The 25920-nt window shown below is 35.0% G+C and overlaps 1 protein-coding gene across 3 annotated transcripts in view; it reads right to left on the bottom strand.

Annotated features, from left to right (window-relative positions):
* The window catches only part of LOC115212798 (E3 ubiquitin-protein ligase SMURF2), a 117143-nt gene that overhangs the window by 4926 nt on the left and 86297 nt on the right, over positions 1-25920 (bottom strand). For 2 of the 3 annotated variants that reach the window (XR_004999738.1, XM_029781499.2), the window contains exons 4-17: positions 25654-25787; positions 21881-22049; positions 19405-19488; positions 16343-16710; positions 14408-14492; positions 13052-13216; positions 12515-12671; positions 10213-10316; positions 9255-9369; positions 7475-7653; positions 6543-6680; positions 3888-4008; positions 2423-2624; positions 467-551 (exon numbers count right to left, since the gene is read on the bottom strand). Coding sequence is in view for 2 of the 3 variants with exons in the window: in XM_029781499.2 (XP_029637359.1) it covers positions 467-551; positions 2423-2624; positions 3888-4008; positions 6543-6680; positions 7475-7653; positions 9255-9369; positions 10213-10316; positions 12515-12671; positions 13052-13216; positions 14408-14492; positions 16343-16710; positions 19405-19488; positions 21881-22049; positions 25654-25787 (2106 nt within the window). In the remaining variant the exon portion in view is untranslated. The remainder of the gene's footprint in view (positions 1-466; positions 552-2422; positions 2625-3887; positions 4009-6542; positions 6681-7474; positions 7654-9254; positions 9370-10212; positions 10317-12514; positions 12672-13051; positions 13217-14407; positions 14493-16342; positions 16711-19404; positions 19489-21880; positions 22050-25653; positions 25788-25920) is intronic. The other variant, XM_029781500.2, reaches the window with a different exon arrangement.

The raw sequence follows: 25920 nt of genomic DNA, 5'->3' as shown, positions 1-25920 counted from the left end.
GTTCATTGCAGAAGAAGGAGAGACAGCAAAGATGTTTATGACCACATATGTGAAGAAATGATTGTAGGTAACAGTAATTTTTTTTATGAGAGAGAGAGACCCGTAGATTTCAGTTAGTAGAGATGAATGCATATCCTCTCTGAAGTTAAGCTATGGCACTACATTATCACTTGGATTCTTACATCAAGCTAAGATCTTAGATACCTAAAAAATTTTTTATTACTAGCATATTACTTTTTATAACAATGTAGTTGAAGTCTAAACCCATTATCCACAATTACATATAACAAGTATTTCCACTCATTAACCTATATTTATATGTTAATGTTCCATGCCAGCATAGAACATGGGCATTAAAATGATTGCACACACACAACACAGATAGAGATACATGCATACATACACACACACACACAGAGTTTATTTGTTTTATAGAAACATAAGATAATTTAAAGAGAATCAATACCATGTGTGTGCTTTTGGTAAATTATCTGTACTGGTGTCAACTTGATGTATTGTGAACAGCCTCGGACCAGCAGCACCAGTTGATCCTGTAGAACAATGCAAGAAATAATTAGACACATATATATTAGAAGAGCTGCTTAAACAGAGGGTTATATTTTATATCATTACTGTTAGTCTAATGCCTACTTGTCACTGTAGTTCCTGTAATTTTTGCTTGATCCTGGATTATTTTGAGTATCACAACTGCTTAAACCCTGCTCTATATACTGCTTTTCAGATTGTTCTGGGTGCACTTAACTTCTTTCAATCTATCATGTTTATAAAGTGTAGACTAACAGTGTAGTGAACACTCCTAAATATCTAATCAATTTCCATTACTCTATCTTTAAAAACCTTACACTTCTTGTCTACTCAGGAAGGCAAGTGAAACCATGTCAATACAGATAGGGTCAAAGAAAAGTGCAGCCAAAACAGGCCACAATTTTTATGTAATTGTGTAGAGAAATACCGGACCACTGATCAAGTGCATGTGTGTATAAGTGAGAAAGAAAGATTGATTGATTGATTTTTAGCTTTTAGTGAGCTAGCAAAATTGTTAGTGTGTCAGGCAAAACGCTCAGAACATAAAGAGCCGAAAGGAATGTCACCAAGTTCAAACACTGTTGAGGTCGACTTTGCCTTTCATTGTTTTGGAGTCAATAAAATATGTATGTGTTGAACATTGGAGTCGATGTAATTGAATTACCTCTTCTCTTAAAGTTGCTGGCCTTGTGCCAAAATTTGAAACCATTACTAACAAGATTGAAAATGCTTTTAAATTAAAATGCTTGCATGAGTTCTTGGAGATGGTACTTTTCTTCTTTTCTTAGCTCCAATGATTATCACAATGAAAGACAATCATGCTATACTAACTAGATAAAGAGAAGTATTTACTACAGCGCACTTGTCTTTATGAGAGAAACTAGAGTCAATAGCATAACTTACAAATTTCTTGAAGTCAGAGAATTAGGTATATCTTTACAAACTATTAGGAATCACACAGCTGATTCTTAACCATTATGAGGATGCAAGTTATGGATATGGAGAAAGAGGACTGAATGGAAAGGTGTTAGACTACTTGTTAGTTAGGTGTTCAAATCTGCACTAGATTTTTGTTGCCTTTCTGAATAGAACACTTAATGTTGCACTGCTTTCAATTCATCTAATTTTTAGGATTAGAAACCAGATCATTTGGTTATGTTAAACCTCAGTCCAGCATTTACCAAAAATTTTGGTCTGCTACAATACTAGATTTATAGAAGCTTTGGTTCTGATTATGGGCTGTGTGTTATGATACAGAGTAACATTAAAATTCATCAGGCATAGGCCTCTTATATTCCAAGGTGACAAAGGATTTCCACAACAAACTGGGGTGTATTAAAGTGAGCTCTTTCCCAAATGCAAAGAAATACACTGGAATATCTGCTTGGAGATTTGCATCCACAGATCATGAGGCATAGACAATGGCTGTTTAAGAAACAGACAGGGAAAGTATTAATTTGTGTTTGTTTACAGCTTAAGATGTCAACAGAGCTTGATATTGTAAGAATATATTCAAATTCCTTATCTTGTAAAATAGCCCTGGATTGACCCAATGCCTTGTGAGTGAATTTGCCACATGGAAACTAAGTGGAAGCTCAACATATATATATATATATATATATGTATATATATATATATATATAGATGTATATGTTTTTGTGTTTGCCTCAAAACTCACCAACACCATTTCACAACTGATATTGGTTTATTTTAAGTCCCCATAATTTAGCAGTTCAGCAAAAGAGACTAAAAAAATAAGTACTTCAGTTGATCCATTGGATTAAGTATTCTTCAAGGCAGCGTCCCAGTATGACTGTAGACCAATGGCTGAAACAAATAAAATACAGAAGATAAAGAAAAACAGAAAGCTACTTACCTTGTAAAGCTTTGAAACCCTGTAGAGGAACTCTTGAACTTCCAGTAACAAACTGGAGACATCGAGCCCTAGTTTCATCATCAAAGCCTTCTACAGCTCTCCAGAACCATTTGACAATATTGGAATCTGAAGTACAATGTTTCAACCTGGTGTGCATCTTCCAGTCTTCCACATCTATCTTACCAAGTCCACCTATCACAAGCTAGAAAACAAAACCAACAACAAAGTCATCAGAAGCTTTCCATAAAAAAATTAATCACAGTTTCTATAATAATTTTCTATAACAATTGATTAATTTATTAGACTTGAAGAGAATCAAACAAAAGAAACGTAATGTCAGAATAGCAGTTTTTATCTGCTTACTTGGAATCTGTAATTTCACTTATGATATTATAAATTTCTCTCATTGAGATTGAACCTACGAACTTTTGTTGTGAAATATTTGGTGCACAACGTTTATAGATTTGGACACCTTGCAAGACAAAAATGTGTCATTTTTTAATTTGGCACCCATACCAGTGGACATGTAAAAGTACCCATCACACTCCTGGAGTGGTTAGTGTTAGGAAGGGCATCCAGCCATAGAAACCTTGCCAAATCAGACTGGAACCTGGTACAGCATAGAGTGGATGTTAAATGATAATGATGATGACTGTTCACTCTTTGTATGTAGGATTACTCAGTATGAAAGAAAGATGCTCCTGACTTTTTCTTTCTTTTGTCCTGTATTTAGTAGGGTATTACTATATCTAAAACAGACATTTTTGAAATTCATTATGGCATTAGGAAGGGTATTGAGCCATAGAAACTAGGTCAAAGCAGACACTGAAGCTTGGCACAGTCTTTGGTTTGTCAGCTCCTGTTGAATCATCCAACCCATGCAAGCATAGTAAACAGAAATGTCAAATGGTGATGCTGACAATTAACCACCCCGACACTATTCTATAACACAATAACCTCACTAAATTCCAAATTACAAACTCTATTTCCTTCAAAGGCGATACTAAATAGGACTAGTTCAGTTAAAATTATGACAAGAAAAAGAATCTACATGGAGAAATAAAATTAAAACATAAAATATAAAGCATAGGTGCAGAAGTTTACTTTACAACTAAGCAGTTCAAGGATTGATTCTAGAATACAGCGCACTGGACAAGTGTCTTTGAATCAAGTTGACCAATGCCTTGAGTAGAATTAGGAAGACAAAATCGTGTGGGGGCCTGTTCTGTATGTATTTGTGAATTCTGATTTAGGATATTGTATTGCGGTCTCTTTGCATCAAAAGGTAACTTAGCTACTTGGTAAACAGAAATTGATAAAATATATGCAACAGACTAAAATAAATGTTAGGCTTGATTAAAACTCTTGAAGGTGGTGCCCTCATGCAGCAGACCAATGACTGAAACCAGTAAAAAGTCAAAAACAAGTATAAGAATGGATGAAATGAAATGGATGTAAAACTTACTTCTAGTTCTCGTTCATCAAATAGCTGCAAAGTTGACTGTGGGATTAATTCGTGAAAGCCCTTTTGTAAAGCTAAGAACTGTGCCTCAATTCCTTGCATAAACCTCCAATTCACATAGAGCCTGTAAAAAACAAAACAAAAGAAATACGTTGTTAAACTTGGTGTTATCTCCACAATAATGTCAAAAACAGGAAGAGCATATGTATATACATATATCTTGCTTACTGACAACCTGGTGTATAACTCAATATATGTATGCTTCTGAACAAAGTGTTTAACCCTTCAGCATTCAGATTATTGTCAAATATAAGGCGTATGTATTGACACCATTTTAAATGAACCATGCATTATTGCATGGCTTTGAGATTTCAATGATATGAGTGTTCATTTTTAAAATGACACTATAAGGTAGCAATGAAAGACCATATCTGACCAATTTGAAGATAAATCAGGTAGAATATTTTGGCTGGATATGGCTAGTTTAAACACTAATGGGTTAATTTATTTTTAGTGATGCTTACATTTATATTATTAGCTAGTTTAATTACTATTTATTATAAACTACCTTCACCCTTCCCTCTTGAACTGTCAATCATTATCCTACCTTACAGTCTGTCATCATACATTTGTTCCTGTTTCACCAACACACTCTGGGTCATACTGACTTTTGTCGTCATTCCATCTCCTTAGTCATGTTGCATTAAATAATATGTCTTAGAATATCAAGTATCCCTATCACCAATATCCCTAACATACAACCTACTTATCACTATTATTTGTGCCTCTCACTTTGTAAAATGGCTTATAAGCAAGTAGAAATGTAGGAATGAAGTAAGAAGCTCCTTTTAGTCATGTCAAAGATCTGACAACCTCTCCAGCCTTGGTAGCACAAATAACCATCCAGTTATAGAAACCAAGTCAAAAATGAAATAGATAAATGAAATGTAGTCCTCTAATCCATCTATGTGAGCCGTACTATCAAATACATGCTTGCTCCAAGTGTGGCAACCTGCCAAAACCAATGACAGCATGGAAAGTGGGCATAAAATGACAAACAATAGTAGTATTGTATTTTTTTTAATAGTTTAATCAAGAGGAATGGCAGCTCTCTTGATACTTTTCAAGGCCTGTGAAACTTGCGAGAGGAAGGCAAGTACTTATCCTCAAACTAGAGATCTCACCATAAATGCATGCAAGAGAGTGGAGACTCCTCTAAAAGTCAACCAAGAGCCAGGTGGCGATGGTGTTAAATCAGGCAACAGATTAAGTCTAATACACATAAATCTTTTAAGTGCTGTAAATAAAAATTTTTATTCTTCTCATACGCTAATGCAATGGTATTATCAGAAACTTCAAAGTCATGTTGGAATTTAGCCTTCTAAATTATTTTCTTACAACAGTTAACATACAATGATACACACCAATGAGTTTTTCTTCAGCAAATAATAAAAGATTTAATTACATTTCCAGATTTATTAGAAGTAGATTTCATAACATTTATCCAAACTTATCTCAAGCATTTTTAAAAAGTTAATTCCCTTTGCAATTTCTCTCCAATATATTATACAAAAGAATAAATAAAAAAATAAAATATAATAAAAAACTAAGCATACATAAAAAGTCCAGACTAATGTGTACAACAGATTTTCTTAACATCTGATACCTATTTTATAAATTTTTTAGACAATATGTTTTTATTTAGATTTAAAATAAACACCGATGATAACATTGTTTATGTAGCTTAAATAGAAATATATGAAACGGAGTGGAATCAGTACAGATAATACAAAGCTAGAGAAGACCATCTGATTTTCACCTTAACAGAGTTGGTTAAAGAAGTATCTGTAATATATTTATTGTAGTTATAACAATTAACTATTGTTAAGGATGGAGCTAACAAGCGGTCACTCCATCTGCCTGAAATGGAAGCCAAACTCCCTTGAATTATATCCCACCAAATTAGAACAGAAAGGAAAGATATTGAGTGTATTTCAACAGATATATGGTGGCAAAAGGGTTAAAAACCAAGCAAAACACACAAATTATACTACAAAAAGTCTTGCTATTTCACAGCAACTGTCATTTTGTTTTGCAATTCTTCATTTGCTGACAGCTGTAGCACAAGTAGTGATTCACTGTTATATGATGCCCACAACAATATTCTACAGATCACATTTATGGCAACTCCCTAGTGGCCTAAACACAGACCACCATCATCATTTAACATCCGTTTTCCATGCTGATATGGATTGGATGGTTTGACAGAAGCTGGCCAGTTAGAGAGTTGCCCAGGCTCCAACTGTCAGTTTTGGTATGGTTTCTATGCCAGGATGCCCTTCCTAATGCTGACCATTTTACAGAGTGTACTGGGTGCTTTTTATGTGGCACTAGCAGAGGACACACCCCAGATATAAACACAAGAATGTACTGCTTTTATTTTATTTTTCCTAAGGCACAAACTTAAGTTAGAAGATAAAAAAAACTAAATAGTACAATATAGTGGACAACAAAGCAGCATATTTCTTAATGTTTTCTGTAACCATTGTTTCTCACAAAGCTAATATATCAAAAATATCTCCAATGAAATTTAAATAGTCTGGTAGTTTATTTTTTAAACATAACTCTGTAACAGAAAACATAAGAAACTTAACTAACCTAACATATTCTCTTTTATTTTCTTCTGTAACTTCTATGTCTCTTCCTCCAGGTTTCAGTTCATATTCTTGTACTTGCCCAAAGGAATTATGCTGCACACAGAAAGGCTGGTTCAGAACACTGTCAATATTATTCTCTCTGAAAAGAATGATAAAAAAAAAATTAAAAAATCATATATTTCAACTTCTACATTTTCACTTTCTTTAACTAGAACAAATATTCTTTATTATCATATAATAACAATAATGAGGACCTCTTATTTGCTATAAGAGCATCAAACAAGCAGGAGATTACATAGACAGGTGACATGAATTGTGTGTGATTTACATGGAAATTCAATGAGATAAATACACATTCATCAAAACATAGAAACCAATCAAGGAACCCAACAAACCCAGGATCACTTAGCCCACAAAGGATAGGTGTCTTCTTCAGGCACAGAATAAATTCACTTTGTCATTCTCACCTATCTTTTAGCGGGTTCAGTAGAGGAGGGCACCTGTCTCTCCAACCATACCTTCCTTTCCAAATGAAACATGGAAAAAAATCATTTAATGTCCCTTTTTCCACGCTAGCATAAGTTGGACGGTTTGACAAATATAGATGAGCCAGAGGGCTCCACCAGGTTCTATGTCTGCATTGGCACGGTTTCTATAGCTGGATGTCCTTCCTAACACCACCCACTAAACAGAGTGTACTAGAAGCTTTTTATGTAGCACCAGCACCAGTGAGGTTACCAAGTACATAGGTACCTGAAACAATTAACAAAAACCAGCTCATACTTGCTGGCAAATGATCTTTTATTATTATTATTATTATTATTATTATAATAAAGGTGGTGAACTGGCAGAATTGTTAGCATGTCAAGCAGAATGTTTAGCAGCATTTTGTCTGTTATTACTGGGAATGGAAAGAAAAAAAAAAGAACTTACAGGATCCAAACAAGGCTTCTGTGTAGTTCTGGGTCAACACTTTCTAAATCATCTAATGTGACAGGTTTGCCCAGAAGCTGTTTATAAAACGGCATGGTGAATCCTCCATCGATGTAGTGACCATGAAATATTGCCATACCAATGATTCTTCCAACAAAATGGAAGTAGGATAAATGTTCCTGAAAATTGAAATATATTGTTTCATTCAAAATTAAATAAATAAGACCAAAAGCAGAGTAAAATATTATATTGAGTAATACATCAGTAGCAAGCAAATTGTTTTGTTTTGTTTTAGTCAGGTTTTTATTAAATAACAAAAATAATTATGAGGTTATTAGTCTTTCAATTTGAATTTCGAAAAGAGACATATGATAGAGAGAACAAGAGAGAGACGGGGGGGGGGAGAGATAGATGGAGTGAGAGAGACAGAGAAAAAGATTTCCACATCCATCCAACCATTGATCCATTGTTAGAATTTTCATGTCTACTTTTCCAGCATGAAGCTGAGAAGATTTATTAAGGCAGTTATTCTATGGTCAGATGCATTACCTGTCACCAACACTCACTTCTTTCCAAGTAAGATACTAGTTCTTCTTCTGGTCTTATGAATAACAAATAACTCAACATGTTTTTTATGGCAGATACTGCCTACATGATAACGACATTGTTCACATAGCACAAAAATAATACCAAAATAATGAGAACATACACGCAATGGGGGTTTTACAGTTTCCATCTACCAATATCACTCAAAGGCATTAGACAGCTTGCTTGAGGCTATAGTAGAAGAAATCTGTCTGCAGTGCAGCATGGCAACATGTATACTCTTTACTCTTTTACTTGTTTCAGTCATTTGACTGTGGCCATGCTGGAGCACCGCCTTTAGTCGAGCAAATCGAACCCGGGACTTATTCTTTGTAAGCCTAGTACTTATTCTATCGGTCTTTTTTGCCGAACCACTAAGTGATGGGGACATAAACACACCAGAATTGGTTGTCAAGCAATGCTAGGGGGACAAACAGACAAACACACACACACATACATATATATATATACGACAGGCTTCTTTCAGTTTCCATCTACCAAATCCACTCACAAGGCATTGGTCGGCCCGGGGCTATAGCAGAAGACACTTGCCCAAGATGCCACGCAGTGGGACTGAACCCGGAACCATGTGGTTGGTTAGCAAGCTACTTACCACACAGCCACTCCTGCGCCTATGTGTAGATGATTACTGTTTCTCAGTGTTTCCTTATTGTCAAAGGCATTTTTAACTGTCCGTTGCACTGAATTTAACTAGGCAGATTTTCAATGGCCTGATACTCTTGTCACCAACCCTCACCTATTTCTGAGTAATGTAATATTTCCCCATGGCTAGACATATTTTCATAGAAGACTGGGAACAATGAGTATGACAGCAACACCTGTTTACAACTATCATGCAATGCCAAGACAAAGAGACACCAACGCACACATGATATGCTTCTTTCAATTTCTGTCAACCAAATCTATTCACAAGGATTTAGTTAGTTCAGGGGCTTTGAAAACACTTCCTGAAGGTGCTATATAGTGAGGACTGAACTCAAAAGCATGCTGTTGGGAAGCAAACTGTTTAACCACATAGCCATGCCTCTCCTACATAAACACATACACGCACACACATGAGAGAATACAGTGTGTAGAAGAGAGGAAAAAGATAGAAAAACAGAAAGACAAGGGGAGAAAATAATTCAGCCAAATTTAATGGTGACATTAAGATAGCTGTAGAGGAGTAACTTACAGGGTTGACAGCAGAATCTGGATTTATTTGTAAAGTATATATATCATCTCTTGAATACTGAAACAATCCATAATATGGATTAAGCATCTCATGAGATAATAGATATAACCATTCTCTGAAAAATAATAAAAGTATAATATTCATGTATTAAAATTTAATTTTGAAAATTTTTTATAATTACATTATATAATTATATATATATATATATATATACACACACACACGCACATTGTATAAAGGACCGTGGGTAAGGCCAAAACAATGTGAAGTAAATGCAAGGTAAATCACAAGAAAAATACACACACACACACACATAGACGTAAATGCGTGTATGTACACACACAACATGATAAACTGAAGGAGTACTCAATGCCACACTGGTTAGTCAACAATGCTCCATAAGGAGCATAGGGCCAGGTTCCTGGTTTCTCTAGCACATACTCCCCATTAGATAGGACACCAATCTATTGTGGGATCACACATTTTCACCAGCTGAGTCGACTGGAGCAACATGAAATGAAGTGTTTTGCTCAAGAACACAACACATCACCCAGTCCAGGAACTGAAATCACAATCTTACAATCATGAGTCCAACACCCTAACCACTAACCCATGCGCCTACACAATGTCACATTAGTAAAGGGTAAATTATTTATCTAATTATCTTATAAAATTTTGCCTATGTTTTTATATCACAAACATATTTGATATTATGGTCACCATATATTAATTATATGAAGCCATTAGTATCAACTTCATAACTGGAATATTCTAAGTGAAGTGTAGCGTTCCTCCTTTACAAATTGCAATGGACATAGAACAATATTTAGAAATAAATACTTTATGCAGTACAGTTAAATAACAATATAACCTTACAGCTTTATTGGTACATCTTTTGTTATTAAGGGAGAGAGAGAGAGACAGACAGAGATCCAATCAAATTCAACAAAATACTTACCTAGCAACACCCCCATAATCTAAGCCTTCCTCACTTCGAAACTTTACCATTAATCGTTTTCGTAAATCTTTAGACCTCATTTTCATGACTTGCCGATAAGATTCCTAAAAAGAAATGGATATAAGACAAAATATCATGTTTATTGTGGTTTTTAGAACAGCTACATATATCTTCCTGTATTATAAGCAGTGACTAAAAAGAGTTGGTGTCAGGAAGAGTATCTCACTATCAGACACTTCTTCAAAAAGTCCCATCCAAAAAACGCCAGCATGAAAACGAAGACGGTGATAGATTAATATTATGTAGTGAATGTGTATATACCTTAGGATGAAAATCTGCTATTCCTGATACAAAGCCCATGCTAAAAATTGTCAACCTGACAAATAATCTCTCCATTTGGACAAGACTGCATAGTGATTACAATGGCTATAAAAAGGTTTGCTCCAATCATCCATTATATATGTGTGTGTGTGTGTGTGTGTGTGTGTGTGTATTACTGTTTTATTACTATTTTCCCACTACAGTAACAGGACAATTGCATATTGTTTGAGTAACTGTGGAACTACTTGTAATTGTTATTTAACTCCAGGTCAGCAATGACTGAGTGGACCTATGATCAAAAGCATTCTACTAGCCTTCTTTGTGTGTATGAAGAACTACACTGTTCAATATGTCAATTATTTAAGGGAAATTTGGCTACTATTTCTAGCAGTTTGTATGACCCTTGCAAGCTCTTGTAGCAGCCTTTTTGTCAGATAGGCAGGCTGAAGCGAGTAATGCTAGGTACCTTGAATAGAGGCATACATAATGGCTATGAAACAAAATTAAAATCCGTGACCATGCAGCCAGTAATCCAGTGCTTTAACTATCAAAAACAGTTTGAAGTTGCAGTACAGGATATACAGACATCCAAATTTACAATCAACCACACTAGACAGAAACATACACAGGCATCAGTGTTTTACACCTCTTTTTCTATATTTATAAGGGTAAACATGGTTGAATGTACTAATCATAAAATAATAATCTGTTTCAACCCACTGCCCTCGTTTGAGGAGAGTTGTATTTGGTTTGTTTATTGCAATAAATGTTAACTGGACACTTCCATATGTTTGTTATCCCTATTTATATAACTATCTTCAAAATTTCGACAGGGTTAACCTGGGTTAAAAGAACCTGTTTTTTGCCCAGTTGAGCACACTGAAAGTGCCTTGCTCATTCAAGAGCATAACACAATGGTACAAGAAAGACTCGAACTTAAGACCATGCAACCAATAGTCCACCATGACTGTACCACAATATATAGCTTTCAGTTAAGATATTTATTTCATCTTAATCCTTTAGTGTTCAGGTTACTCTGTTAAATGTAATACTTTTTCACTCAAATTGTTTTGAATTAATCAGGCATTATCTTATAGCTTTGAGGTTTCAATGATGAGATTGTTTATTTTTAGAATGTCAATCTAGGTTAGGTGTGAGAGGCTAGATATCACCAGTTTGAATGTAGAATATCTGGGCCAAATAAGGTTGGTTTAAACACTAAAGGGTTAAACATCTTAACATATGACATGACATTAATATGCTTGTGCTAAAAATGTGCTACATATTAGATATATGATTATACAACATAACAAAGGAGTACTCTGCTAGTCATTTGACCAGCTGATAGAGGTTTTGAATTTTGTCAGATCAGCAATTTTGAGGTGAAAGGTTTAGTTGATTACATCAACCCCAGTGCTCAATTGATATTTATTGTATATATTCTGGAAGGATGAAAGGCAAAATTGAACTCGTTGGGATTTGAACTCTGAATATGAAGAATCAAAAGAAATTCTGCTCAGCACTTTGTTCAATATGCTATTGATTCTGGCAACTCACCACCATACTTGACCAGTTAATGGTAATAAGAACAATTCTTTCTCCTCACTCCCAGGACTGTCTGAAAATAAGACAAAATAGACACCGTTTGAATGGCACTGATTATAGGTTTGCTCAGCCTGAGCAACCCCTGCCAAGATGGAACATGGACATTAAAGGATGATCATGTATCACATCACAACATTTCAGTATTTAAGTTTATATCTGTTTTTCAAAGTGAGTCAAGTTGAACCCAACTTTCTACATATATTTCTGTCCTCTGTAAACTTAGTTCTTGACATATCTCCTTACTTTTCTATCTTTCCTCTTTTTTATCAACTACCTCTAGCTGATCAGTTTTCATGCAAGATCTATCAATAACAACAGGTTCCAAGTTTTATAAAATTCAAAATATTTATCATAAAAAATTATAAGGGTCCCTTACTTCAAATATTTCTTCTCTTGATACTTCCAATCGACAATGACCAGCCTGAGGCTGAAGATCATTAAGTTGACGTCGTAACTCTTTCAGCTTTTGGACAAGGTCTCGCTTATATTTTGGTAAAGGCCCAGGCGCACTGTTCTCTTTATCAGCAATTTGCCTAATAAAAAATAAATAAATATTAGTAGAGAAATATATATGAATAAACAATGACGTGCTGTAATCATATAGTTAATGATGTTTGCCCTAACAAACTAGTCCATAAAAATTTTCATACAAATCCTCATCAAGTGTCTGTTCTTGCCCCAAAATCTAAGCTATTGGACTGCAAAAATTGATATTTGGCAATATTTAATGTAAAGTATACTAGCCATCTCAATATGGCTAACCACTAAGGGTGGGTGTTACTGTAGCTTTTAGCCCCAGGAGATCATCGTCTCCAGCTGGCTTTAGGCACACTTTCTGTGCCCTTATGGTATTTGCGAAGGGAGGTCATCCCTCTCTCGTCAATATTTAATAGTTTTCTAAAAATTAACTTACATTTTCTGTTGTATCAATCCAATATTGGCTGAGAGGCGAGGATCAGTGAACTGTGTCGTTCTATTGATATGGTTCACAAAATACATGCGTCCTGCTCCTGTGTATCTAATCTCCCAGCCTTGTGGTAACAGACCGAGTTCTTCTTCAGACACATTTGTAAGATCTCTGAATAAAAAAATTAATAAAAAGAAACAAAGAAAAATTTTAATGAATGTCATCACGCCAAGATTTATCCATTTTAAAAACTTCTATAAGTACAATTTAATTTTAAACAAAAGTAGAAAAAAAAAAGAGCCTGACACAATCTTCTAACTTGTCAGATCCTTTTGGACTGAACAACCCACAGAAGGTTATAAAATGATGAATTTTTAGTAACCATATTTTTTCTAATAAAGATTGCCATGGGAATTTATTTTATTGTGAAGTGCTGATAGATCTCATGAGAATTATACCATGCATACATTTAGATCAGCATGAAAATGAATTAAATAATAGAAACATTTGAATATTTAGTAAGATAATGAATCATTGTTTGGTAAAATTAAATGAATCCTTATTTGGTAAAAATTGATAAAATATGTCACTGAAATTTCAAAATTATTTCATTAAATAAATCAGCATGTTTTCCTCATGAGGGTTAATAGCATAACAGAAATGAAATGATTAAACAAAACCTTAAAAACAGAACACGACCACTTCAAAATATTTGTTGTCCTTAGCAACATATACCAATAGCCAGGTTTGAACCCATCAGTGCTGTGATGAAGTAGATGATACAATTCATATGTGGTAACATGAATAGTAAGTTGTTTTCTCTCTCTCTCATATATATCATATTGATATATGTATTGATGTGACCTAAATATTCATAAAAATTCAGCACAAATCATACTCTTGATGGTTTCAATCACTGGACTGTGGTCATGCTAGGACATTGTCTTCAAGGCTTTACTCATTCATATTGATCCCAGTACTTATTTCATTGATCTCCATTGATTGAACTGGTTACTTTTCATGTAAAGGGACACAACTCAACAAACTGATTAACACCAGTTTAGGAAAACACAGGTGCATAAATACACACGACAGACTTCCTCTCAGTTTTCACCAATGAAATTTTGCCCGCAAAACATTAATGAATCTGAGGGTTTAACAGAAGCCATATACCCAAGGTGCTACACAGCAGGATCAAACCCTGAACAAAGCAAACCTTTTAACAACTCAGCTCTGCTTGCACCTACTATGTCAGTAATGAAATGCCGAAGCTTCTAGAATCATAATTAATGAAATAAAATTGATGCACAGTTGATAATAGAATCAAGAAATATACCAAGTATAAATTATTTTGATGTTTACCTTGGAACCCTGGGATCATGCCATGTACTAATTCCAGTTCGTGTATGTAGAAAATAAACCTGACCCTGTTGTGTTGTTCGTTGCTCTGTAAAGAGAAAGCAATAGAAGGGATAGGAGGAATGGAAAAAGAAAATATAATAAAAAGAAAGTCACAATATTTATTTGGTTAAAAGTCAAACACTAAAACAATGTCAGAATTGCATTATTTGAACCAAATTTATAATTGATGTTAGGAAGCAGTTAATATATATATTTCTGTAATTTGGTAAAGCACTGAAGTGTGATTGGTGTGAGTGAGAGAAGGCACAGTAACTGTTATTTAGTGATAAGTTAAAGTTGTGTGAAAGGTACAACAGCAAGTCAGCAAAAGTTAAACCATAAAGACAATTGTCTGGTCAAATTCCAGACAGCATAAGAGTAATTTTATTAAATAAAATATAAAGGTTAGTAGGTCACTAGAACTTTAAACTCTCTTGTAGCCCCAAAAGCAAGAATGCTATGGTTATAAACAGACAAACACCAAAAGGGAAGCAACAGAGACTGGTTTTTTTAGCTATGAAACCCTTTGTCTCTATGAACAGAATTGCTGTGGAAATGAGTAGACAAAAGCTATAAAGGTACAGGCTAAAAGTCTAGCAACACTGTCTGAAGACCCTACCATACAACTCTTCCAGGAATAGTAAGTGATAAAAAAGGGTGGATGGACAGAATGGATAAAATGCATTCTATGACCTTTATATGCAATCAGTATGGACCTTAAAGTCATTGGTGTAATATTTTTATGAACACGAGCAAAAGTTAAATGAATAGATAACAAATAATAGGTTTAGATTTATATATTTCTGGACATTAGTCTAATTACAAAACCCAGAGAAAACAATATGAGGTTCTTACAAAATATAGAGAACTGTAAAGTCATTGGTGACAAGACATTTGGCTGGTATTATTAAAAATCAAAAAAAGACAGACACACACAGGACCCACAAACCAAAGTGTCAGAAACTCATCTAGGATAGCAGGAACTCTGAGAGGATCTTTAGTTGTAACACATGCTTATATGGAACAATTTTTGTAAGGTAATTTTAGCAGAAGTAGAAAGTCTAATGAGATTTCACAGCAAGAAATATTTCAAGTCAGGCCATTGGCCCTCACAGATGAGATGACACTAATACAAAAATGAATGAAGAAAAGTTATACAGCAGACGCATACAAGAAATGATTGCAATGACATGAGGATTAGATAATCTACAAGAAGTTGGCTAGCACTTAACAATGGATAACAGATAGGTGAGAAAATAAAAAATCTAAATAAGTTTTATGAAATGAAATATGCACCGATTTTCTGTTTTACCATCTTATTCTAAATATACTCCTTTGCAGCACAACTTTTAAAGGAAAAAGTATGTTAGCATTTAAATCCTGCTCAGACAGACTTTAAAATAATTACATCATTTAATGTAATTTGTGATAGAGTAAGTTTCAGGATGTAAATCAAAAGGAAATGAATATGAAAATGAATATGCAAAAGAAACCCCACAAAAAAAAAAAAAAAAAAAAAAAAGGAAAGAAAAAAAGCAATGAAATGAGCTTGAATTGCCTGTTGGCTGTTAGTGCATAACTTGTTAGAAAATGGTATCTCCATCAAAGAAAGTTGTAGTCTAGACTCAATTATAATGACAATTTCTCTTGGCTAGAATGTTCATTTAATTAAAAAAGAAAGAAATGAGAAAACAAAAATTAAAAAAAAAACTAAAAATCTGAACTCCCGCCAAAAAAGTTAGACATGCTTTCAAATACAATGACATTGATAAAATGATTATTTTTTTTTTCCTTTGAATTAAACCATGGCCAAGAAAATATATACTTTTTTAATATCTATTTGGTTTCATTTTTATAAAGCTAAAGCGTTGATTACAGTACAAGTGGTGTACTAACCATATCCTCCAGGCAGTTCGAGAGTATTATGGAGCTGGGATCTATTCAAGTAATTTCGGTGCCGCGTAGACCGCCTTCTGGAGAAAATACCCGAACTATTATTGCCATCACCACCAGTGTTGTTACTACTGCTCATTCTGTTGTTGTTGTTTGTTGCTATAGAAGGAGTGTTGTTGTTGTTTGTTGACGAGCTGTGGTTTACACTTGTACAGTTACTGCTGCTGCTATTACTGCCACCAGTATTACTGGTATTTTGGCTATTACTACTTCTGACATTGCCAGTGTTCTCTTTATCGGGAGACATGACCACAGCTGGATCTGCGATCACGGCGGTTGATAAACGTTTGGATGGTGTTTCCGATGCGGGCCTAAAAATATATATAAAAAAGAAAAAGAAAGGAAATCTAAGTGAAACAGTTCAATTTGCAAAGTGTCATTCAGAATTAGGAAAATTTTTAATATGTTGACCTGGCATTCTAAGACATATTTTTCCAATGAATATTGTGTGTGTGTGTGCATGTGTGCACACATGCATGTATACCTTTTACTTATTTCTGTCATTAGATTGTGACCATGCTGGGGCACCAAGCTAAAGAACTTCAGTTGAATGAATTGACCCCAGCATTAATTTTTTTTAAAGCCTGGTACTTATTCTATTGTTCTCTTTTTGCTGAACCACTAAGTCACAGGGACATAAACACACCAGCACTGGTTGCTAAGCAACGGTGGGGGATGAATACAGACACAAAGACACACACAGATACATATGTACATATTACAATGGGCTTCTTTCAGTTTCCTTCAACCAAATCCAAGGCTTTGATTGGCCTGAGGCTATAGAAGACCCTTGCCCAAGGTGCCGCAGCAGGACTGAACTTGGAAGCAAGCTTCTTACCAACAAAGCCATACCTATATAAATACACACATACACACATGTGAAAAAATACCCCACAGATATAAGTGATAGACTCAATCTATCACCTAGCTTAACACCATTACCTTGGACCTTAGGTTCCTTTAGCAGTGTCCATTCTGTTCTGAGCATTTGTACCAGGCCATGTAGTTTGAAGATAACCCCCTTCCTCCCATAAATCTCAGAGGCCTTGTGAAGGGCCACAAACACAAAAATCTTTCCTATCACACATTCAATTCTATTGTTGAGAGTCTTCTCTTCATTCTGCTTTTATTTTCCCCTATATTTTGAATAGTTTATGAATTCTTTCTCCCTGTGTTAGTCTATTCTGATTGAAGATCTACAAATCAAATGTAATCCTGATCTAGAGTCATTGAGGTACATTGTATGCATATATGAATGTATACATACCATGCGATTATGTTTTGCTTTGCTATCACAAGGTTCCACTTTGGACTCTAATCCAAGGAACCTTGGAAAAGTATCTTTCACCATAGACTGGACCAACCCAAGTGTTGTGAGTGAAACTGGGCACAGAGAAACTGTAATAAAGCTGTAATAATTAATTCAGAGAGATAGCTATGTCACTCATAGTGTCATGTAGATTCTGCCTGTGGGCCTACATTATCAGTACAAGTGTCAGTAGAATGCCCAGCCACTTTTGTAAAACAATGATTAATTAGTTCCATAGGCACAGGTGTGGCTGAGGGGTATAATGGGCAAGTATCTTCTAATATAGCCCCAGATCAACCAAAGCTTTCTGAGTGGATTTGGTAGACAAAAGCAGAAGGAAACCTGTCGCATGCGCGTGTGTGGTTTTACTGTTTTACTGTTGCATTGCCTTGAGATCATGTGATAGTTGCAAGCAAGTGTCACCTTCATGCAAGTGGTGTCCTTCATTTCCAATCTGGTCATAGGTAAATATTACCTTATTTGGATACTGATGAGGGTTGGTGACAAGAAGGACATCCAGCCTCAACAAATTTCGTATGACCCATGCAAGTATGGGAAAGTGGACATTAAAATGAAGATGCTTAAACAACTGGTGTACTTATCTATCAAAACTGACAAGAGTCCAGTGCACACAAGAACAAAAATATTACACGTCCTAAATTATTCTGGATGAAAACAGATATGAATGAATGAATGAATGAATGAATGAATGGAAGAAGGAATTAATGATTTGGTTAGTAATGGAAGTAAAACATTCCAATAATTCTTACTAATATCCATGTTTGTACATGCCACACATCCTGCATTAGTTACAAAGAAATAGATTTAACCCATTAACATTCAAATTATTGTCAAATGTAATACTTATTTATTCACACTGTTTTGAATTAATCACGAGTTATCTTGTAGATTTGAGATTTCAATGATGAGAGTCTATTTTTTGAATGACTTTGTAGGGTAGGTGTGCAAGGCCAGGTCTAGCTGGTTTAAATGCTAAAGAGTTAAATATACACTTATGAACACTCATTCATATATACACATACTCAAATGCATATTGTAAAGAAATTAGAAGTAAAGCATGAAAGACGATGACAATGACGGTGATGCATATAATGATTGTTTCGCTTTCTTGCAAATACTAAACACTGACTACTTAGATTGTAGGGCAAATTTTCAGAGACCGTAGACTGAAGTGAAAGTCTTTTTGACAACTTAATCATCATCATCATTTAGCGTCCGCTTTCCATGCTAATATATATATATATAATTAATAAAAAAAAACCTTCCCTGTTTCACACAAACACAAAATTAAAAGTCAGATGAATAACAACATTTATCACTATTTACCAACATTAAAGATGCCTTTTTAAAAATGAACAGAGTATCACTTATTAGCACTAATGATAATTAATCCTGATATATATCATAAATAAATTGGTGACTATTTCAGAAATATAACCTAATGTTAGATGCTCAAAGCAACAACAGCAAATAAAGGGTAGAACATCTATTAATAATAATTGTTTAAGATTTTAAACCAGTTAAGATTAACCAGGATTATCTTTAAAGAGATTTTCCTAGTATCTGTGTTGAGTGCACTTTTAAATCTAATCTATATAGAGGGAAGGAGAGAGAGAGAGAGAAGGAGAGAGAAGAGAGAGAGATTAGGAAAATGCCCATCAGGTAAGTTTATTACCTTGTAGGTCGCTCACAGTGAATTGTTCTTGTAACATGGTTGACAAACTCAACTCTACCATCGGCAGTTGTCCTTTCTTCCCAGCTGGAACAGGTAAACAAGTTGATAATAATATCAGTAATAATAACAATTAACACCACCACTGCTACTACTATCACTAAGTACCCCGCCACCACGATATTCAACCTATGAATTTTACAAGTGCTGGTCTGTTTTTGTGGTAAAGGTATTTTATTCTCAATAGCTCTAGTTAGTTTGCTGTTAAGTAATTACTACAAGGAGGTACAGCTAAGTACTGTAAGCAGTAGTGAGTGACTGGGGACGGCTATGTAACTGGCAAATGTTTCATTGGCTTGTAGTGCTTTCCCATGAGTGAACCTTGTGATGCGCTATATGGGGAGAATGGAAGAGATATTAAGTTGATTAAGTCACATTACAACACCTTCTGACTAAGGTGGTAGGTAAAAATGAGGAAAAGGAAGCTGAAATTTTGGACACACATAAATTGTTAGAATTAGTTTTTAGTCAAATGAGAATGATATGCCTGTCTCTGAAGAAACTGGAATATCGAATCTGAAGTAATGTCACAATGTGTAGCACAGCTAGTAAGTATGGTTTGGAAACATGTACCATGCTTCTGTTAGTTGTTTTAGGTGTGTATGAAATTTCACACAGCCTTAAGACACCTCAGCCACCTAAGCTTTAATCCAGAAAATTATCCAGAATGTGATAGCAGGAAGGAGAGGAGGGGCTGCTTGCATCAGCACCTGACTGGGACCCATTACAGCTGAGTAAACTGGAGCAACATGAAATAAAGTGCACTGCCTGGTCCAGGAATTGAACCCATAGCCTTATGGTCATGAGTCAAACATCCCCAACCACTAGGCCACATGCCTTCAACAATGGTACAATGTAATAATTACAATAGGGTTTGAATTGATGAGCTTTTGAGTTAATGAAAGGGTCCTTACCACTAAATCATTCAACTACAGTGGCAGGAAGAGGAAGAAACTTTATAAACTTGTATCACTCACTGCAACATTATGTCTAGGTGAGCGGATAGAAAATTCACAGCACCAACCATGTTGCAAAGGACACTATATTCTATTTTCTGGAAGCTTAAACCAAGCCTAAACAACTGAGGTAAACCGAAGCCATAGAAATAGATATTGTAATATTACTTAACCCACAAAATTAACGTGTGTGTGTGTGTGGGCGGTTGGGGATGGGGAAGAGAAAAAGGGATCTGTCCCAAAAGCACTCATTCAGTTAATAAGTGCTTGGGAGGAAATTAGTCAACTGATTTGAAGCAAGTCAGATGTTCTTGAGGAAAAGTTTCTCTTTCCTATCCTTTACTCAAATCAAACACCCTTCACAACAAGTCACATAATAAAACAATTCCTTTATGACAAGCATAGCAGTGGGAATTTTCTATTCACACAACACTGCCTCAAACTTAGTTAAGGGAGATAATTGAAGTAAACATAAAAAAAATTGCACATTTAATGGCTTCTTGGTTGAAGGTGGAAAAATCGCAAAACTGTGATGGTAAAATTTTCTCAAAGGATTTAGCAAGATAAGTGATGTCTAAAGATTTCATCTACCTATACATTTCCTTTAATTTTAGAAATAATCTAGAATTTCGACTGATTTAGTAAAAGTATGATTTTCGTGCACAATTAACTGGGATTTGAACATAAAAGACTCTTAAATTTACAAGTTTTAATTTAAATATGAAAAGCTTTGTATGGAACCAGGGATGATATCAGGAAGATTGCCATTGAAAGCATTAACAATAACATATGTGTTAACAATGCTTTTTGCTTCGAGGTATTTAACTATCAACAACTCAACAATAGTCATACATACATACATACAGTTTTCCATATTGACATGGATTGGATTATGAATACAAACCAATCTGTGAAAATATTTATTTCACAGACAGAACTAATTCATGACTGGTGCTAGAAAGGGCATCAAGTAATTAAGCAATAGCTTTCAGCAGATATATAGATGATTGAGTGTTGGAAAAATGACTTTAATGAGAATGATGATGATGATGATGATAGGAAACAATAATTAAACAACAATAGTTGGGAAGAAAAGTGACAATCATCCATAATTAGAGAATTGCTGTATAGCCGTCAAGTCTCTTTTAAAACCAATAACCAAATTATATCTTCATCCATTTTTGTGATTGTTTATTGATGAAAACCTAGCTTTTTAGAAATTTAATTCAATTAAAGTAAAATAGAATATTTAAAGTGCAAAGATTTTTAATGAAAAAGTATGAGAACATTTGAAATTGTTACAAGTATATTTTGTTGTCAAAGAAATGAACAATTAAACATACTGATAAAAAAATAAACACCGAACTTTACTAGGGAAATGAGTAAAAAAAATCTGGGAGCAGGCCATTGGTTACCAGCAATAATAATTATTATATATACTTGTATATTTACAACAGACTTACCCATCAGGAAGTTCATTGGGGTCATTTAGTATAACTGGCTGAATAGAAGGTGTGTCAGTGATAGCAGGGGCTGAACTACCTTTGTCTCTGGATATAAGGCTTATGATAATCTGGCCTTTCATTTGATCAGGGTCATCTGCATTTCTTTTCTGTAATTCCAACCGTTGAACTACGAGGAAGACACAAAACAGCATTTACAGTACACACTTGAATAACCTATCCACAACATTCTGGCATTTTCTAACAACAAATTTCAGTGTGCAATGCAACTAAAAATTAAACAGCTGTTAGATTGTATAATGCAGTCCCAGATACATATCAGCAAAAATTAAAAAAAAAAAAAATTTTTTTTGCTCATAGCCCTGCTGGGTTTGGGTTGACAGGGTTATACAACAAAGACTGAATCTTTTCTTTCTTTTTTTTTGAGCAAATATTTTTATAATGGACATCTGAACAAAGATGACAAGGAGATTATATCTCATGGACAATGTCCAAAATGTAGTAGTTAGTTCTGTTCACTTTAACCCTTTCGTTACCAACCCGGCTGAAACCGGCTCTGGCTCTAAGTACAAATGTCTTGTTTTCATAAGTTTTGAATTAAAATCTCTCACCAAACCTTAGTCACAATTTATGTTCCTAACACTAGCTGAATGATAACTAAGTTATTTGACTAAATTCTTTGTTATATTTAGAATTAATTGAAAGAAACACAGAGCATCTCAAAATAAATACAGTAATGAAAGGGTTAAATCAGTTAAATAATTTCTTCCCAATCAAATTCTATTATTTTTTTGAAAATTTCAATTATCAATGTTCTTTACATGTTCCTAAAATTGACCATATTGCAAAAGCATACTCCTTTTTACTAAACATCAGCCATTATGAAATACTTTCTTTTGCTTTCATGCTGTTAGAACAATCGGTTAATTTAACTTTCAAAGAGTTAAGCAATGGCTACACTTAGTTATTAGTGTAACCATGCTATGGAAGATGCTGAATGGTCACTTGATTGGCAAGAAATAGCAGCTAGATATCCTGCTCCACCTTTACAATAAAAACCAAAACAAACACAAAAACTGAGAAGACCATACGTTACATAATGTACTACAATCCCCCCCCCCATCAAAATCACAGGAGATTTCTGGATGCAAGCCTTTTGCTTGATCAGAGTTGACCTGGAACCTTGGAGCACAGTAATGAATATACCAAAGTTGTAAAATAAGATTAGTCAGGATTTAGTAAAACACCATCCGAGCATGGCCGTCTGGCACCTGTGTCGGTGGCACATAAAAAACACCATCCGAGCGTGGCCGTCTGCCAGCCTCGTCTGGCACCTGTGTCGGTGGCACATAAAAAACACCATCCGAGCGTGGCCGTCTGCCAGCCTCGTCTGGCACCTGTGTCGGTGGCACATAAAATCACCCGCTACACTCTCGGAGTGGTTGGCGTTAGGAAGGGCATCCAGCTGTAGAAACACTGCCAGATCTGACTGGCCAGGTGCAGCCTTTGGGCTTGCCAGTCCCCAGTTGAACCGTCCAACCCATGCTAGCATGGAAAGCGGACGTTAAACGATGATGATGATGATATTGCAATTGGTGAACAATATTGCTTTTAATTAAAAATTTCTAATGACCCAATCACTAGTTCACTGTATTACAGACAGAGGAAGAAACAAAGGATTAGCTAACTATGATTCTTAATGATTTTTTTACCTATGGACCTCCTTTGATTCCTATTTGGATGGACATACATAGCCATATAATGTTAAAAAAAAACAAAACTATTTTGCATATTGAAGAAGTATAACCAATTTATTGCATGTAACTTTTAACAACAAAATCATATATGGCCCCCATTGGGAACCACTAATCTAGCACTAATCTGGAAGGGGCCAGTTGATTAGGTTGTTCCAGTATGCAACTGGTACTTAATTTATCAACTCCAAAAGGATGAAAGGCAAAGTTGACCTCGGCGAAATTTGAACTCAGAATGTAAAGACAGATGAAATATCACTAAGCATTTCACCTGGTGTGCTAACGTTTCTGCCAGCTCACCGCCTTAAAGCTTGAAGAATATTGGTCAAACAAATTGATACCAGTACTTGTCTGGTACTAATTTTATCAATCTCTTTTACCAAACTGCTAAGTTATGGGGACATAAAGCACCAACATGCACACACATACATGACAGTCTTCTTTCAGTTTCTGTCTCTAAATCAATTCACAAGGCTTTGGTTAGTCCAAGGCTATAGCAGAAAACACTTGTCCAAGATGCCACACAGTAGAACTGAACCTGGAACCATGTAGTTGGGAGGCAAACTTCTTATCCCCCACCCACAATACATACAATGGGTTTTAGCACAGTTTCTAATCTACCAAATTCCACACCCAAAGCCTTGGTCAGCTTGAGGTAGAAGAGACTAGTTCAAGGTGCTTCACAATAGGATCAAACCCAGAACCATGTGGTTGTCAAAATGGAAATATGTACACAGCCACACCTGTGCCCCATCTAAGAGCAGCACAAAACTTGTGTGAATACGTAAAAAGTAATCTTTAGGATAGAATTCTTTACAAAATCTCATAGCTTTGTAACTTTATGATTTCTCTCACAACAAATACTGTTAACTGTAAATAATAGTGATAGTAGAGGGGCTCTGAAACGAGTCTCAAGGAGAAGTGTCTCAACCTTCCTGAGCTATTTTTTCCACCATATTTCTTAAAAATTATGGTAGAAACCTTGGTCTCAGGACCACTCATGTCTGGAAACTGAAGTTGGGGGTAAGCAAGGGCATGCTCCTCGTAGAAAATCCAGCTCAAAAAAAGCCTCATGAAAGCAAAGGAGAATGGGCACCAGCCAGCTCAAAGGTTGGGGTGGGCTGCACCTGCTTACTTTGGTTGTTATGGCATTGAGGTAGATCTGGCCACCCCTGTTAACGGGGACAAAGCCCAGATTTAAAACACTGGATGATGATGATATTCTAGGTAAACCTAAGAAAATTGAATATTTAAGAAAGGTTTAAAGCAATTAGCAATACATGCATCACTAGGAGTAAGATGAAGCAGCAACATCTAAGAAAATACATCAGCCACCCTGTAAGATAATGTGAGAAAGAAAAAAAAAATCTATAACTGGAATAACAAGTTCTCAAGCTTACCTGTTTAAAAAAAAAAAAAAATCAAAACTGACAGGTAATTTTCATTTTTTTTAATGGGTCATGTAATTATAGATCCAGGCTACAGATAATATTTCTTTAATGGCAGCTAAACTGATAGGGAATTTATTAGTAGTACTGAACAGACAGGCAGAGACTAATACCAGTGTGATTTAAATTTCAAAGTAGTGAAACAACCACACACTAGTAAAGCTGCTTGTTACTTCCAACTAGTAAGGTGGTGTTTAATGAGCTTAGTTTACACCTTTAGGTGACAATTGAGTTAAACAAAGAGTGGGTGGAGATTTAAGTGACATTGGAGGTACTTGATAATCTATAAGAGAAGGATAAAACATAACTAAAATACACATACATACATTGAAAAAAAAATATCTGGTATATATTTACTTTATACAGACAATAAAATATTTATAATACTTTGGACATGGTATTTCTCACTAAATGAGAAAGATTGTAGCAACATCTGTCAAAAACATGAATTAAAGATGGGACAAAAACCAATTATAAGTGTTCAACTTTTGGTATGAAAAAAATTGTCAACTAGAATTAGATATTTGTAGAAAATCCTGAAAGGAAGAAAAACAACAAAAACATAACTTACAGCCAGTGTCTTTCAACTGTTGGATAGTATGTGAAGTGATTCGTACACATCCTAAGAAGCCAGCACCTTGTTTCTTGTGGATCTTTTTATGGTTCCAAATACTTATGGTAACAGAATCTTTTTGGCCGATATATCTGAAACAAGTGGAAGTATAGAATGGAGTTTTTTTGGTAATGAAGAGGACGAATTATATAGTGTTTTTTCTTTAGCTTTTTGGCAACAGACAGGAGTGCTAGGCTGAAGCTGGAAACGTAACATGAGTCCAGA

This window comes from Octopus sinensis, linkage group LG6, assembly GCF_006345805.1.
Source record: "Octopus sinensis linkage group LG6, ASM634580v1, whole genome shotgun sequence".
Classification (NCBI taxonomy): domain Eukaryota; kingdom Metazoa; phylum Mollusca; class Cephalopoda; order Octopoda; family Octopodidae; genus Octopus; species Octopus sinensis.
The sequence above is the reverse complement of the archived record's forward strand: the minus strand, read 5'-3'. Positions and strand labels throughout refer to the sequence as shown.